Genomic DNA, 18207 nt, shown 5'->3' on the forward strand with positions numbered 1-18207 from the left:
TTCGGCAGTCTTATCACAGTTGGGAAGAAGCTGTTCCCAAATCTGGCCGTATGAATCTTCAAGCTCCTGAACCTTCTACCGGAGGGAAGAGGGACAAAAAGTGTGTTGGCTGGAAAACCTCACTTTTCCCCATTTCCACCCACACTTTCCAATAATGCTTGTGAAAGCTGTTAACCTTTCACAATAATCATACAAATTCTAAAATTTATTATTTTTCCCCAAGTTTCAACCAAAATTAACTCAAACAATCCCAATCTCCAAAACTCTATGTACTACCCCATTTTGGCAAAGATAGCCACTCCTCCTCCATTGCCCATTTTCCAATCATGTCTTATATCAACATGACCATATCTTAAAGCTTAGACAAGATTTCAACCAGGTTCATAAGTATCACTAGGTTTTTTTGATAAACAGAAACATAGAAAACCTACAGCACAATACAGGCCCTTTGGCCCACAAAGCTGTGCCGAACATGTCCTTACCTGAGAAATTACCTAGGGCTACCCATAGCCCTCTATCTTTCTGAGCTCCATGTACCTGTCCAGGAGTCTCTTAAAAGACCCTATCGTATCCTCTCCTAATCTTCAATAAATTTCCTAAGCTCTTGGCCATTACCTAATAGGCTTCTAGCATTTCATTGTAAGATTAGCAAAACCATTAACAACCTTCCTTTTAAGTCTGTACATTATTTACTACTCCTTGTAAGGCTCATTTATAACTTCTGGAGTTTATTTCTAGATATTTTCTACAGCTTTTAATATTAACTTTTCTGTCCTACTTTTAGATTGTGCTGTACAATCTACCACATATACCATTTAAACGAAAAACTTTTAGCTTAATCAACAATCATTTGTTAATATGATCATGCACTTCACTCACTGTCTTTAAACTCTCTGTATTCTGTATATTACTAGGTCTAATTGACACTGTCTGTTGTACCTTCTGCAGAACCTCTGCACATGATGTGCCCATTTCATAAGCCAACCATCCCTTTCCATACAAGTAATTGGGTAAAACCTCCTTTATACCTGACACCACTTTCTTCCAAGCTGAGACGTCTTTACGTCAACATCTTTGACCTAAAGACGTCATCAACATTTGCTCGAGCGCTTTGCCAGAAAGAGACTGTTCGTTGCTCCATTTAACCCTTTTCTTGATAGGTCAATGAAATGTCAATTTTAACGTGCTGCAGATGTTGAGCAATCAGAGTGCGGCAATTGTCTGTTGCTGCGACCCCCCTGTCCGATATTGGGTGTTGTGTTTGCGTCGCAAGGAAGGTTTCATCCTATCAGAAAGCAGCGTAGGATATTTTTCAACCAATTGCAATTGGGGAGGTGGATTCTTTGTGATGAGCGCGAGAATTCGAAGTGGTGAGAATTGATGGTGTTAAATTTGCCTGAATTAGGTTTCCAGTAAATTATTTGTAGTTTTTTTTTTTAGCTGGGAGAGTTTACTGTGAAGTTTTCTGGGATATCTGGGGGGGGGGGGTTTGTAGCTTATTTAGAAAATAATGTTTAAAATTGAGAGTAGGCTGTGTTCGAAATTTCGTTTTATGGAGCATCAGTACTGGCGTCGTTATATTTCTATCGAGTTCTGAACTGCTGTGTTTGTGGAGAGTGATTCTCATGGGGATGGTTGTTTTAAAGAATTTTTAAAACCACACAACTGTCCATCTCTCACTTCATGGTGAATTAATTTACTATTGTCCCACGCTCCGAGGTACGCTAAAAACTTGTCTTGCATACCGTTCATATAGATCTAGGTCGTTATATGGTGCAGTAAGGTAAAGCAATAACAGTGCAGAGCAAAATGTAACCGCTGCATCAATGCGGGACCTTGTCAAAAGCCTGGTTAAGATCCATGTAAACAACTTTACCATTCTGCCATCATCATTTTTCTTAGTGAAATACTCAAAACAAAGGCCGATTTATGAGATACATTTGCAATGCACAAACCGTATTGGTTTCTAATCAGTTCCTTCCTGTCCAAGTGAATACAAATCCTGTAATTTTTTTTTTAGCAATTTCTCTACTATTGAGTCTACTATTGTAGGCTCGCTGGCATACAGTTCCCTGGCTTATCCTATGGCCCTATTTTGAATAAGGGAACAACATTTGCTATCCTCCAGTCATCTGGTGCCTCATTCTTTAGAGTACCATAAAATGCAATCTCACAGAATCCTGGAATGGATCCCATCAGGTCCTAGGGACTTACCTACCTTAATGTATACCAGTATTTATAACAATTCTTCCTTCCTTACACAGACATGTTCTAGAATATCAACATGCCTCTCCCTTAACTCTCCGTACTCCACAGTGAATACCAATGAAAAGATGACACTTACGAGACATGGCAATGCTTTATAGACAGCAAGCAGAACTCATAACAATTCTTATAAATATTCTTTATTGGGACTACATTCACTACAATCCACAGTCAGTAATTTCCTGCTGGGAGGCGTGCTTTTGAACCATCTGTATGACACTGCCATTTTTGGTGACTTCTGAAGTATTTGCTGAACTGAACGCTTGAGTATGCAGGTATGGCAGCGGTGGCCATTTCTGTGGCGGACTTGGGGCTCAGGCCTGAAAATGGATAATGAAACGATGGTTGACCAATTTAAGTGCCAAGGTAGATTAAAAAGATTAAGGCGTGGAAGACTAACCAGTGTTCAGCTCATGACTTGTGAGGCTTTACTCACCTCTGCACTAAACTGACTGCAGCTATGGCCTCCAGCCATTGGCACGCATCTCAGTGCTGAACCTGGACCCTGGCTGTGGCCTGCAGCTATTGGCCTCCTGGACCAGCTGCAGCACTGAACTGGCTCCATGGCTTTGGGCTTGATTTTGGGGACTCTGGTTCATGCTCTGTGGATTGTTCGCTTGCTTTTTTATTGTTTGCACAATTTCTTTCTTTTTTGCACATTGGATATTTGACTGTCTTTGCGGTGTTTTTCATGAATTCATTTATGTTTTTTGTGGCCACCTGCAAGAAGATGAATCATAAGGTTGTATGTGGGATACATACTTTGATAATATACTTTGGACTTTGAACTTCCAATATTCTTTTAGTATCCCAGTCGTTGGTTCCACACGGACCCTTATGGTCTCAGATTTGTCTGGATTTTTCTGTTATTCTGTCCTGCTGTTGCAACCTTCTTGTAACTGAATGGACTATTTTTCATCTGTGAGTTAAGGTATAGAGTTACCATACCGCACACATCACATCAGAAAACAATGTCCTTTGCAAGGGGGGACATAGGGTCAGGAGAAGTAGAGTCTGTGTGGATAGAACTGAGGAACAGTAAGGGCAAAAGGACCCAAATGGGTGTTGTCTACAGGCCACCAAACAGTGGCATGGATATTGGGTGCAAGTTGAATAGGGAGTTAACATTGGCATGTGGCAAAGGTAATGTCGCAGTAGTTATGGGGGATTTCAACATGCAGGTGAACTGGGAGAATCAGGTTGGTGCTGGACCACAGGATAGGGAGTTTGTAGAGTGCCTACGGGATGCATTCTTGGAACAGCTTGTACGAGAGCTGACCAGGGACAAGGCTATTCTGGATTTAGTGTTATGTAATGAACAGGGTTTGATAAGCGATCTTGAAGTAAAGGAGCCATTAGGAGGTAGTGATCACAATATGATAAGCTTTTATCTGCAATTTGAGAAGGATAAGGGCAGATCGGAGGTGTCAGTGTTGCAGATGAACAGGGGAAACTATGGAGGCATGAGGGAGGAGCTGGCCAAAGTTGACTGGACGGATAGCCTAGCAGAAAAGACAGTGGAACAGCAATGGCAGGTATTCTTGGGAATAATGCACAAGGTGCAAAATCAGTTCATCCCCCAGAGAAGGAAGGATTCAAAGGGGGGAAAGGGGCCACAGTGGTTGACAAAGGAAGTCAGAGATTGCATAGCATTTTAAAAAAAAGGAAATATGACAGAGCTAAGGTGAGTGGGAGGACAGATGATTGGGAAGTGTTTAAGGAACACCAGAACTTAACTAAAAAGACAATACGGGGAGAAAAAATGAGGTACAAACGCAAGCTAGCCAGGAATATAAAGGAAGATAGCAAAAGCTTTTTTAGGTATGTGAAGAGAAAGAAGATAGTTAAGAACAACGTTGGGCCCTTGAAGAATGAATTGGGTGAAATTGTTATGGGAAACAGAGAAATGGCAGAAGAATTTAATGAGTACTTTAGATCTGTCTTCACTAAGGAAGACACAAGCAATCTCCCAGATGTATGGATGGGCCAAGGACATAGGGTAACAGAGGAAATGAAACAGATTGACATTAGGAAGGAAACGGTGATGAGAAGACTGATGGGACTGAAGGCTGACAAATCCCCAGGTCCAGATGGTCTGCACCCTAGGGTACTAAAGGAGGTGGTCCTGGAAATTGCGGATGCATTGGTAATCATTTTCCAATGTTCCTTAGATTCAGGATCAGTCCCTGAGGATTGGAGAATGGCTAATGTTATCCCACTTTTTAAGAAAGGAGGGAGGGAGAAAACAGAGAACTATGGACCTGTCAGCCTGACATTGGTGGTGGGAAAGATGCTAGAGTCCATTATTAAGGATGAAATAGTGGCATATCTAGATAGCAGTGATAGGATTGGGCCGAGCCAGCATGGATTTACCAAGGGTAAATCATGCTTGACTAATCTGTTGGAGTTTTTCGAGGATGTAAACAGGAAGTTAGACGGGGGAGATCCAATGGATGTAGTGTACCTCGATTTTCAGAAGGCATTTGATAAGGTCCCACGTAGAAGATTGGTGGGTAAAATCAAAGCTCAGGGCATCGGGGGGAAGGCATTGACATGGATAGAAAACTGGTTGGCAGATAGAAAGCAAAGGGTAGCGGTGAATGGGTGTTTCTCGGAATGGCAGGTGGTGACTAGTGGGGTGCCACAGGGCTCGGTATTGGGACCACAACTGTTTACCATTTACGTTAACGATTTGGATGAAGGCATAGAAAATAACATCAGCAAATTTGCTGATGATACTAAGCTGGGTGGCAGTGTGACATGTGATGAGGATGTTAGGAGAATTCAGGGTGACTTGGATAGGCTGGGTGAGTGGGCAGATACTTGGCAGATGACGTTTAATGTGAATAAGTGTGAGGTTATCCACTTTGGGAGAAAGAACAGGAAGGCAGATTATTATCTGAACGGTATAGAGTTGGGTAAGGGAGTAATACAAAGAGATCTCGGAGTCCTTGTTCATCAGTCACTGAAGGTGAATGAGCAAGTGCAGCAGGCAGTGAAGAAGGCTAATGGAATGTTGGCCTTTATTACAAAGGGAATTGAGTACAAGAGCAAGGAAATCCTCTTGCATTTGTACAGAGCCCTGGTGAGACCACACCTGGAGTATTGTGCATAGTTTTGGTCTCCAGGGTTAAGGAAGGACATCCTGGCTGTAGAGGAAGTGCAGCGTAGATTCACGAGGTTAATTCCTGGGATGTCTGGACTGTCTTACGCAGAGAGGTTAGAGAGACTGGGCTTGTACACGCTGGAATTAAGGAGATTGAGAGGGGATCTGATTGAAACATATAAGATTATTAAGGGATTGGACAAGATAGAGGCAGGAAATATGTTCCAGATGCTGGGAGAGTCCAGTACCAGAGGGCATGGTTTGAGAATAAGGGGTAGGTCATTTAGGACAGAGTTAAGGAAAAACTTCTCCCAGAGAGTTGTGGGGGTCTGGAATGCACTGCCTCGGAAGGTAGTGGAGGCCAATTCTCTGGATGCTTTCAAGAAGGAGCTAGATAGGTATCTTATGGATAGGGGAATCAAGGGATATGGGGACAAGGCAGGAACTGGGTATTGATAGTAATTGGTCAGCCATGATCTCAAAATGGCGGTGCAGGCTCAAAGGGCCGAATGGTCTACTTCTGCACCTATTGTCTATTGATATATTGTGAGCTCAGACTAAATTTTACGTTTTTAAAATTAGAAATGTTGCGGTAAAGACAGTTCTTGCTATCAAACATATACTTGACTCACTGCACTGTTACTTGAAGATAGGACCTTTTGTGGCTTGATTGCTCATTTGATAGCTCATTTACTCACAAAGACATTTTTTCAGCATGCGTTGGAGTATCAGTGTGATGTAAATAACACATCAGCTTTGACAGGACAGGATATTCAATTACCTCTTCTGGTGAAGATCAGTTTTTAGTGCTTTAAGTGAGTATTACTAAAATGGATGTTAAAGTGACAGAACCAGAAAACAGATATTTGAATGAGCAAATAATAAAGCATTTTAGTTTACATTTGAAAGTGTAATTAAAACATTTGGAGCAATCTGGTGAAAAGCACAACTTTCATGATACACGAGCTATGAGCTCTGGTCCACCTGTCAGCTGAGCAGATGGATTTTAGACAATGTAAAGTATTATCCCTAAGAAATCTGCATGTTAGAGTAAAATGGATGCCTGTCCATTATCAAAAGAGAAATAAATATCGATCTTGAAATTTCAGATCATTGCAACAATTTAACTGTTGGCACCTGCTGTATAATGGGGTGCAGCTGCAGAGTTTTTTTTCTTCCCTGTACAGGTCCTGTTCACAACCCACATCTAGATATTGAGCGAAAGAGGTTAAAGATAGATAAAAGTTATTTTCAGTAAAGTATTGATTTAAGCATCAGTCAGAGACTGCAGGCAGAATCAGACAGAAAATTGAATGCTAATCACACTTGCGTGAACAGGCAACAAAACAAGAATCTTATCAGAAAACCAACAAGACGTATTCTAACCAGTTGTTGTGTTCAAATCTTTGATATCACACAATATTTTAAAAAACATGATAACTGGACTGCAGATTCAAATACTTTTTCCCACTTTTCACTTACAGAATATTCTACTGTTAGCTCTATTTAAAACATAGAGTAACATAAATAAAGTGAAAATATTTTGGGCTATTGGTGTTAGACCGGATTGATTTAAAATGGATAAATAAGATGGAGATTAGAAGGACATTTTTGGCACTCCATGAAGCAGAATGTTCTCGAAAGAGCATAAGAACAACGCATAGGAGCAAAGAGCAAAGAATAGTAAATGTACGACCAGGCTCTTCAGTGCACAATGTCTATGCTGACTATGATGCCACTATAAAATAATACCATCTATCTGTATGTGGGTTATATTCTTACACCCCTACCTGTCCGCGTGCCCATCTAAATGGCTCTTAAATGTTGTGATTATATCTGCTTCCATCACTTGCCTTGGCAGTAGGCTATTTTGATCCTTCAAGTCTGCTCTGCGTTCACCATGAGCATGGCTGATTTACCCTATGGTCATCTGGTCCTTTACTTACAGCCCAAAACCTTTCCAATTTATTTATGCTATTCATGTCCTATCTCTATATCCTTTGCTTTCTTTAATATGTAAAAATCTACTTGTATCTGTATGTAGTGAAACCAATCAATGACTGAGCCTTCGTAGCCTTCTAGGGCAAACAATTTCAAAGATTCACAGCCTGCTGAGTGGAGAAGCTTCTCTGAACTTTAGTTCTGAACGGCCTATCCTGTTAATGAGTTTGTGATTTGTCAGTCTAGAGTTCTCAGCTTAAGGAAGAGTTCTATCCCTATTCACTTTGTCATGCCCTTTAAGAATTTTGTCATATCAGTGAGGGCGCATATCAACTCAAGCTATCCTTCTTGGAACCAGTTAGTTTAACCTTGTTGCAAAGGAAAGCAAAACTACAGAATATTCTAGATGTAGACAATAGGTGCAGAAGTAGACCATTCGGCCCTTCGAGCCTGCACCGCCATTTTGAGATCATGGCTGATCAACTACTATCAATACCCGGTTCCTGCCTTGTCCCCATATCCCTTGATTCCCCTATCCATAAGATACCTATCTAGCTCCTCCTTGAAATCATCCAGAGAATTGGCCTCCACTACCTTCCGAGGCCACTAAGGCCACTGTGCTCTGCACGACATCCTCTAGCCCTCAGGGTAAACCATTTTCCTTCCTAATTATCTGCTGAAGCTACGTTCAACTTAAGTGATTTGTGTACAAATACACCCAGGTCCCTTTTGAACAAAAATCTTTGCCTCTCTCGCTATTTTAGAGAAAATATATAATTGTAATTTTTTTTCTTGATTTCTTTTATTTGCTTCTAAGTTGAAGCAAATAAGTCTCTTCTTTAGAGTGGGTTTTGGAGGAAGTGGTGGTTAACACAAACTTCTGTTAACATACGGGTGACGTATGATTATCAGTGAAACAGGGTTAGATTTGCTGCCAAATGTTTGCATGTAGATGATTATTTGAAAGCACCTTTAGGGCAGAGTGGTTATTGCAACACTCTATAACACCAATAGTTAGGGTTCAATTGCTGCTGCTGTCTAGAGAGTTTGTATGTTCTCCCTGTGACTGCATTGGTTTCCTCTGGGTGTTTTGGTTTCCTTCCATATTCCAAAGATGTTAGGGTTAGTGAGTTGTGGGCATGCTATGTTGACACTGGAAGCACAGTGACACTTGTGAACTGCCCTCAGCATATCATCGGACTGTGTTGGTCATTGAAGCAAATGATGTAATTCATTGAATGTTTTGATGTTTCAATGTTCAGGTGACAAATAAATCTAAACTCGCTTTATCTTTTAAAAGTCTTTTTAAAAGTCCAGCGTGAGCACAAACAGACTACAGTCACAAGCAATCCACTGGATTGATTAAGCCTGCACACAGATGATAGATATAACATCATCCAAAAAACGTGAGTAGGCTATTTAAATCCTCTGACAATGGACTTCATTTGTATTTCTTTTAAAGGCCTGTATTACATTTTGAGCCTGAAAAATCTCCTTTCAATGAGAAGAGATTCTGCAGATGATAGAAATCTTGAGCATGAATTCTGATTGTAAGACATGGGAGCAGAATTAGGCCATTTGGCTCATTGAGTGTGCTCCACTATTTCATCTTGGCTGATATATTATCCCTCTCAATCTCATTCTCCAGTCTTCTCCCTGTAACTTTTCATGCCCTGACTTATCAAAAACTAATTAATCTTTGCCTTAAATACATTCAATGACCTAATCTCCACAGTTGCCTGTGGCAATGAGCTTGCCCATCCTTGAAATATTCCTACAACCAATGATCTCACTTTCAAGGACTTTATTTCATTATCTCATGTTGTCTTCTGTGCTCTGGTTGATCTTTCATTGATCCTGTTATAGTTACAATTCTATAGATTTGCTGAGTATGCCTGTGAGAAGATGAATCTCAAGGTTGTATATGGCGACATATATGTATTTTGATAGTAAAATTACTTTGAACTTTCAACTACAAAGATGCACCACCCTCTGGCTAAAGAAATTCCTTCTCAACTCGGTTCTAAATGGACATCCCTCTATTCTGAACCCAAGTCCTAAACACCCTGTCCACATCCACTCTAGTTAGGTTTTTCAACATTCGCTAAGTTTCAATGAGATCCCTCCTTATTCTTCTAAGTTCCAGCAAATGCAGGCCAGAGCCACCAATTGCTCCTCATATGATAAGCCTTTCATTCCTGGAGTCATTCTGGTGAACCTCTGAACCCTCTCCAATGTCAGCGCATCCTAAGGGGCCCAAAACTGCTCATAATACTCCCAAGTGAGGCCTCATCAGTGCCTTATAATACCTCAGCATTTAATCCTTTTTATATACTAGTCCTCTCAATATGAATGGTAACACTGCATTTGCCTTCCTCACCACTGACTTACCCTACAATTTAACCTTTAGGGAATCCTGCACAAAGACTCCCAAGTCCTTTTGCACCTCAGATTTTTAAATTTTCTCTCTGTTTAGAAAATAGTCTATGCTTTTACTCCTACCAAAGTGCGTGGCCATTCAGTTCCTGACACTGTATTCCATCTGACACTCCTTTGCCCATTCTCCTAATCTGCCTAAGTCCTTCTGCAGCCTCCTGACGAAGGGTCTCGGCCCGAAATGTTGACAGTGCTTCTCCTTATAGATGCTGCCTGGCCTGCTGTGTTCCACCAGCATTTTGTGTGTGTTGATTGAATTTACAGCATCTGCAGATTTCCTCGTGTTTGCTCCAATGTTATTAGATAGGCTCTATTAAATACCCCTTCTTTTGCTTTTATGTTGGCTTTGACTTCCTGTGTCAACCACAGTTGTGTCATCTTGCCTTTAGAATACTTCTTTGGGATGTATCTATCCTGTGCTTTTCTGAATTGCTCCCAGAAACTCTAGTCATTGCTGCTCTACTGTCATCTCTGCTAGTGTCCCCTTCCAATCAACTTTGGCTAGCTCCTCTCTCGTGCATCTGTAATTCCCTTTATTCCACTGTAATGCTGATACATCTGACTTTAGCTTCTCCCTCTCAAATTGAAGGGTGAATTCTATCATATTATGATCACTGCCTCCCAAGGGTTTCTTTACCTTAAGCTTCCTAATCAAATCTGGTTCATTACACAACACCCAATCCAGAATCACTGATCCTCTAGTGGGCTCATCCACAAGCTGCTTTAAAAAGCCATCTTGTAGGCATTCTACAAATTTTCTCTCTTGGGATCCAACACTAACCTGATTTTCCCAATCTATCTGCATATTGAAACTTCCCATGACTATCGTAACATTGCCCTTTTGACATGCCTTTTCTATCTCCCATTGTAATTTTTAGCACACATCCTGGTCACTGTTTGGAGGCCTGTATATAACTCCCATCAGACTCTTTTTATCCTTGCGGTTCCTTAATCTACCAACAAGGATTCAACATCTTCTGATCCTATGTCACCTCTTTCTAAGGATTTGATTTCATTTTTTACCAACGGAGTCACGCCAACCCCTCTGCCTTCCTGCTTGTCCTTTCAATTCAATGTGCATCCTTGGATGTTAAACTCACTACTATAATACTCTCTCAGCCACAACACAGTGACCCTGACACCTGGGAAACAACATACCATCCAGATGTCTCTATCATGTCCACAGAATCTTGTATTTAATTATGGAATCCCCTAGGCTCCCTCCAGTAGGTTGTACCCTTCAACAGTAACCAAAATGTTGAAGGGTACAACCCTTATGATTGAGGGGAACGGCCAGCGGGGTATTCTATACTGGCTACCCATTTCCCTTCCCTCTCCAGACAGTCACCCAGTTACCCGCCTCCTGCAACCTGGGGGCGTCTATCTCCCTGTAGCTCCTACCGATCATCACATTTTCCCATATGAGCCGAAGGTCATCGAGCTGCAACCATTCTCTGAGGAGCTGCAGCTTGGTACACCCAGTGCTGATATGGGTATCCGGGAGGCAGGAGGCAGGAGGCCTCCCAGAATTCCCACATTTCACATAAAGAACAGAACATAGCCCCTGTGTTGATGAAGGGTCTCTACCTGAAACTTCATTCATTCATATTCTCCATAGAAGCTGCCTGTCCTGCTGAATATTTTGGTGTGTGCTCCAAGCATGAATTCAGTTTGAAATATGTGTAGATTAATAAGAACATTGTGTGAACAAGATTACAGTGAGCAATAACATAGTTGTCAGCTAAGAACAAAGCTTTCAATAACAGAAGTAAAAGTGAAAGTACAGTAAATTCTCAACATTTGTGGGGACAAACCAATTAACATTCTAGGCCGATCACCTTTCATCAGAACTGAATAATTAGATAAAGCTGGTGTATCTGACGCATAGAAGATCATGAGGTGAGGTTGGAGTACTGGAGACAATCTGTGATGGGCTGAAGGCAGGGGAGACAAAATGACAGAAAAAAATTTAAATTTTGATCAAAAGGTCAGTCTGGAGGAGGTGTGAATGCAAGGTGAAAAAAGTGCCATTAAGACCGAAAGGTTGGTCTGGAGGTGGTGAGAATGTAAAGTGGTTTTGATAGGGAATAAAAGATCAATTGGAATGTTGTAAGTATAAAAAAAAGTGGATGAAATTATGAAAGGAATATGGGCTACTAATATATTTTTTAAATGTTGTAAATGTTGATTATCCAAAATTGTTGAATTCATTGCTATCCAGATAGCTGTGATCTACTCAGTCAGAAGATGACGTGCTATTTCACATACTTGTGTCAAGCTTTGTTTGAACACTGTAGGCGGCTGATAGGAGTGAGCTGTGAGCAATAAATATAGAAAGAAATACAAATAAATACTTGAATCATGTGCAAGGTGAGCACAAAAGCCCTTGATGGTGAGGTGGGAGGAAGTAAAAGGGCAGATGTATCTCCAATGGGAAGGAGAATGGGTATTTGTGGGATTAGACAAATAAAGTAGCTGGGATTTGGTAGTTAGAAGAGGGAGAGAGCAACTAAAGGAAATTGAAAAACCCTTGTATGCTGATGGACTTCATCCCAGAGCTTTCTTTAAAAAAAAGGTGACTAGTGATATAATGGATGGTGCAGTAGAATTGCAGTGAGTGTAACACTATTACAGTGCAAGGAGTTCAATTCCTGGTGTTGTCTGTAAGGAATTTGTGCATTTGCCCTGTGACCGTGGGAGATTCCTCTGGGTGCTCCAGTTTACTCTCACATTCCAAAGATGTAAGGTTAGGGTTAGTGAGTTGAGGGCATGCTACATTGGTGCCAGAAGTGTGACAATCTGTGTGGGCTACCCAGCACAATCCTCACTGATCTGATTGACGCAAACTAGGCATTTCACTGTATGCTTCGATGTACGTGTGACAAATGAAGCTAATCTTTAAAAAATCTTTATCATTGATGCGTTGGTTTTAATTTTCAAAAATTAACTAAATTTGGGGAGAGTTCCTTTGGATTGGAAAATAGCAAATGTAACCCTCTTTATTCAAAAATGAAGGGAGACAGACCACAGTAAAATGCAAGCCAGTTAACATAACATCTGTCACAGGGCAAATGATAGCAGATGTTATTAATGACATTACTGGTGTTATTAATGACAGGGGGAAAATTCAGAATAATCAGGAAAGATCAGTTTTGATCTCTTTAGAGTTTTTTTTAAAAGTACCTTGCTCAGCGTAAGGAGGAAAAAACAGTGGCTAGATTTCCAGAAGGCATTTGATAAGGTGCCACAACAAAGATTTATTACAGAAAATAAAAGTTCATGGTGTAGAAAGAAATATTGGTGTGGATAGCTCATTGGCTAACTAACAGAAAGCAGTAAGCATACATATTTATTTGCTTGATAAAATGAAGTGGCCGCTGCGCCACAGGGATTGGTTCAACAGCCTCAACTTTTTACAGTTTATATAAATGACTTGGGTGAGTCCACTGAAGGTATGGTTGTTAAATTTTTTTGATGATACCAAGATTGCTACCAAAATTAATTGTGAAGGGGACACAAGATGTCTACAAAGAGATTGATTGGGCAGACGTCTGGCAAGTGGAATATTATGTGGGGAAATATGAAATTGTCCTTCTGGCCAGAAAAATGAAATATGTTATCTAAGTGGTGCAGGAAGCTTTGAGAAGTAAACGGATCTTGGTACAGTATCTGTGTGTAATATTCATAAATGGTTAATGTGCAGGTGCAGCAGGTTATTAAGAATATTAACAGTGTTATCATTTATTGCTAGGGAAAGGAAGTAGAATGTTATACTTCAGTTTTATAGAGCATTGATAGAACCACATCTGGAGTTCTGTGTATAGCATTAGCAGCCTTATTTGAGGAAGGATGCATATCTGTTGGAAGCAGTTCAGAGAAGGTTTACTGCTGGTAAAAAGTGGGTTGTCTTGGAAGAAAAGGTTGTACAGGCTTGGCTTATGTTCTCTGGAGTTTAGAAGAGTTAGAGGGGACATGACTGAAACATATAAGATCCTGAGGGGTCTTGACAGGGTGGATATGGATATTTGCTTTTGTGAGGCTGTCTAGAATTGGAAGTCTCTGTTTGTTCAAGACTGAGATGAAATGCCTTTTTTCTCTCTCTTTCTCAGGGTGGAAGAAACAGAATCTTTGAATATTGTTAGGCAAAGATGTATGTTTTTTCATAAACAAGGGAATGACGAGTTACTGGGAAATGGCAGAAATGTGGAGTTGAGGTCTTGTTGAATATCAGAGCAGGTATGAGCAGTTAGTGATGTTCCTAATGCATGTTCTTCTGTGTTGTGACAAAGCACTGAATGGAGACCAGATAGTTTTCATGATGAAAGCAAGCAGAGAACTTTCTAGACGGGAGGACAAGGGTGCATGGGGTCTGCAAGCTTGAGATGATTTCTGTATGAAGGTGACAAGAAAATATAAAGACTAGAAAATTGTTACTCGGTAAGAGTTACATATATTCTCATGGTCCTTCTAAACTATTATTAGCTGTATCGATTTGCAGGTGTTTATGTGTGACAGTAAAAGACACGTTGGTTTATGTTTGAGAAGCTGTATTAAAAACCATTTTTCTCTCCTCCCCCTTTTTATATTGTAAAATTAGACAGCTGCAACTTTTCATTTCCTCATTGGTGCAGCTCAAGGAAATTGAGCATCGTTCCACGTAAGCATCAGAAATTTTTAGTAGCAGCCTTTGATCTGGATCATTCAGTTACACTGATTGAGTTCATCACTGGTCACTAACAAATTGGCTATCATGAAGATTCTTGTTTTGGCAATTCTACTCTTGTGCTTCTACAATATAGCCATTGGAGTCAGTCAGAAGGCTAGCAAGAAATCATCTGATTCTCAAGGTACAGGGCATTTTGAAAAAGCAGGGACATTTGAGATGAAATCGCCAAATCTAAATGATGAAGAGTTTCACTCCGGCCATATGCCTGATCATTTGAAATGTGATTCCTGCAGAGCTATTGCGTATCAGGTAGGATCTGTTCTTTATTATGCTACTAGTGGTATGTTTTGGTACACATTGGTGTAGCAATGCAATGATTTTTTTCATGATCTATCTGTTAATCTTTCTGTCTTTGTACTCTATCATTTCCTTTAGTTTTTTAAGCAAGGTTTCTCAAGCTTACAGCTCAAAGCTGAAATTTTATCCAATTAAGAAACTATTCAATTACATAGATTATCTTAATACTAAAAGGGAAAATAATAAGTTGTTAACCCAAAAATCCCTATATTGTAATGGTGACTACAGTTCAAAAACATTTCTGTAACTATACACAGATGACCAGACAGACTGCCTGTTACGCCACTGGCATGTAGAGCAGCACTGAAGGTCCTCCATCTCTGACAGTGTTCAGGGCTTCCTTCATCATGTCAGTAGCTTCCTCTTGGTCTTCACTACTGTCGGTCATGCAAATCCCAGGTGGAGACTCAGGAATACCGTCACACTCAGATGTAGAAGGATTCTTCATTGCTGTTTCACTAACAAATTTGTTTTACCGCTCAGGGTTTTTAGCCCTGAGCTGAACCCCCGAACCTGGAAGACCAATGTACTGTACCACTCTTAGTCTGTCCTCTCCCCTTTGACCTGTTTGGCATGGGTGACCCTACCAGGAGTCAAAGCATAAAGCCATGACTCCAGCCAACATCGCTCTCCAGGTCACTGAGGCACGCAAACCCTGAAACCACGGCAAGGTTGTCCTCTTGGAGGTATAACTATACAACATAACTACTAATGTGTCAGTGCTAAGCAGTTGTAAATTATTTCTTCGTTAACTTTACTAAAAGGATTTGTATGGTAATCCATGCAAAGATGATAGAGGCCAGCTCCATCATGGGCACTTGCCTCCCCACCATTTTCCAAAGGCTCCCCTCCCCCTTTCTTTCTCCCTAGGCCTCCCGTCCCATGATCCTTTCCCTTCTCCAGCTGTATATCCCTTTTGCCACTCACCTTTCCAGCTCTTAGCTTCACCCACCCCCCTCCTGTCTTCTCCTATCATTTCGGATCTCCCCCTCCCCCTCCCACTTTCAAATCTCTTACTATCTCTTCTTTCGGTTAGTCCTGACAAAGGGTCTTGGCCCAAAACGTCGACTGTACTTCTTCCTATAGATGCTGCCTGGCCTGCTGCATTCCACCAGCATTTTGTGTGTGTTGCTTGTCTTCCAAAGGCAATGCCTTTAGGAGGCAGCATCCATCATTAAGGACCCTCATGATCCAGGACATGCCTTCTTGTTATCATCATCAGTGAGGAGGTACAGGAGCCTGAAGACCCATACTCAACATTTTAGTAACAGCTTCTTCCCCTCAGCCATCAGGTTTCTGAACAGTCCATGAACCATGAGTACTACCTTACTATTTTGCTCTCTTTTTGGAATATTATTATATTTCTTGTAGTAATTTTTATATATTGCACTGTATGCTGCTGTAAAACAACAAATTTTGTGGCATTTGTTAGTTATAATAAATATTATTCTCACCTGAGGTATTTCAGAGGCTCTTGGAAAGGCCATGCACAGTATGGAGGGGATACAGACATTGTGTAGGCAGAAGGAAGGGGTTTACGTACACTACGCTGGAAGAACTCAGCAGGCCAGGCAGCATCCGTGAGAAAAGAGTAGCCAACGTTTGGGGCCGAGACCCTTCATCAGGACCCTTCATACGTATTCTTTGATCCACAGCATCTGCAGTTGTATTTTTGTGTTTAGGAAGGGGTTTAGTCAGGCGTTTAATTAGTTTAGCGCAACAATTTGGCCTGTTTCTGTGCTGTACAGTTCTATTTTCTATGCTGTTATATCTATTTGTGCTTGGTAAGTGGATCTAGAAGTATTTAGTTGTGTACAAACAAAACATTGGCATTCAGATCCACAAATATTATTTGGAAAGCATCAGAAGTTTTGCTTATTTCTGGAAATGATACAAGTGACTGATTGATTAATTGATCTACCTTTCTCAGGAATGACACACACAAAATGCTGGAGGAAATCAGCAGGCTAGGCAGCATCTAGGAAAAGAGTACAGTCAACATTTCAGCCCAAAACATCAACTGTACTCTTTTCCTAGATGCTGCCTGGCCTGCTGAGTTCCTCTGAAATATTTTGTGTGTGTCACTCGGATTTCCAGCATTTGCAGATTTTCTCAGGAACTGGACTGCAGAAACAGAATGGGGATGGCCCATAACAGAACTTGCAACCAAATTTGAATTTGCAAAAAAAATCATGACTAAATTTAGAATTAATGCTTATATATACACACACACTGTGAATCACTAATCAAATTAGGTGAAACTAGTCCTTTACATGCTGCTTTCAATTTCAGAACATCAGAGATAATGAAAGTGTAGCAGAAAAAGCCCTTATGATTTTCAATTTGTTCAAAATTGAAAGAATTTTGGAAATGTGAGAAATAAAAATGTATATTAAATGCAGTATACAGTAACATACAAGAAGCATTTTGATAGGTGCATGAACAAGCAAGGAATGGAGGAATATAGACAGTATGCAGGCATATTTGCAGTTTAATTGGCATCCTGCTCAGCACAGTCATTGTGGGCCAAAGGGGTTGTTCTTGTGCTGTGCTCTATCTTCTAATGATGTATCCTAAGCAAAGAGGGTTTGGCTGAGGATAGGTATTAAGTCAAGTCAAGTCACTTTTTATTATCATTTTGACCATAAACTGCTGGTACAGTACACAGTAAAAACGAAACAACGTTCCTCCAGGACCCTGGTGCTACATGAAACAATACAAAACTACACTAGACTATGTGAGACAACTCAAGGCTACACTAGACCACGTAAAACAACACAAAAACTACACTAGACTACGGACCTACACAGGACTACATAAAGTGCACAAAACAGTGCGGGGCAGTACAGGAATTAATTAATAAATAAATAGTTAATGAATAAGACAGGCACAGTAGAGGACAAATTTCAATATACTAATAAATGATGTAGATGTTAGTCTAGACTCTGGGTATTGAGGAGTCTGATGGCTTGGGGGAAGAAACTGTTGCACAGTCTGGTCGTGAGAGCCCGAATGCTTTGGTACCTTTTGCCAGATGGCAGGAGGGAGAAGAGTTTGTATGAGGGGGTGCGTGGGGTCCTTCACAATGCTGTTAGCTTTGTGGGTGTAGCGTGTGGTGTAAATATCTAATGGTGGGAAGAGAGACCCCGATGATCTTCTCAGCTGACCTCACGATCTGCTGCAGGGTCTTGCGATCCGAGATGGTGCAATTCCTGAGCCAGGCAGTGACGCAGCTGCTCAGGATGCTCTCGATACATCCTCTGTAGAATGTGGTGAGGATGTTAGGGGGGAGGGGGGGAGGGTTGGCGGAAGATGGTCTTTTCTCAGCCTTCGCAGAAAGTAGAGACACTGCTGGGCTTATTGTTCCAGTTGAGCAAATTTAGAAGAAAATTGTATTATAATAATTTAAAAATAGCTGTTTTACTACTTTGAAACA

General features: G+C 40.8%; 1 protein-coding gene across 2 annotated transcripts in view; it reads left to right on the forward strand.

Annotated features, from left to right (window-relative positions):
- The first annotated feature begins 1348 nt into the window (after positions 1-1348).
- Positions 1349-18207, forward strand: part of LOC140716905 (marginal zone B- and B1-cell-specific protein-like) — a 33959-nt gene continuing 17100 nt past the window's right edge. Inside the window, exons 1-2 of one of the 2 annotated variants that reach the window (XM_073029986.1) lie at positions 1349-1370; positions 14346-14723. In XM_073029986.1, coding sequence (XP_072886087.1) covers positions 14499-14723 — 225 coding nt within the window. In that variant the 5' untranslated portion in view covers positions 1349-1370; positions 14346-14498. Of the gene's footprint in view, positions 1371-14345; positions 14724-18207 lie in introns of those variants that run through there. The other variant, XM_073029987.1, reaches the window with a different exon arrangement.

Source organism: Hemitrygon akajei, chromosome 26 (genome assembly GCF_048418815.1).
Source record: "Hemitrygon akajei chromosome 26, sHemAka1.3, whole genome shotgun sequence".
Taxonomy (NCBI): domain Eukaryota; kingdom Metazoa; phylum Chordata; class Chondrichthyes; order Myliobatiformes; family Dasyatidae; genus Hemitrygon; species Hemitrygon akajei.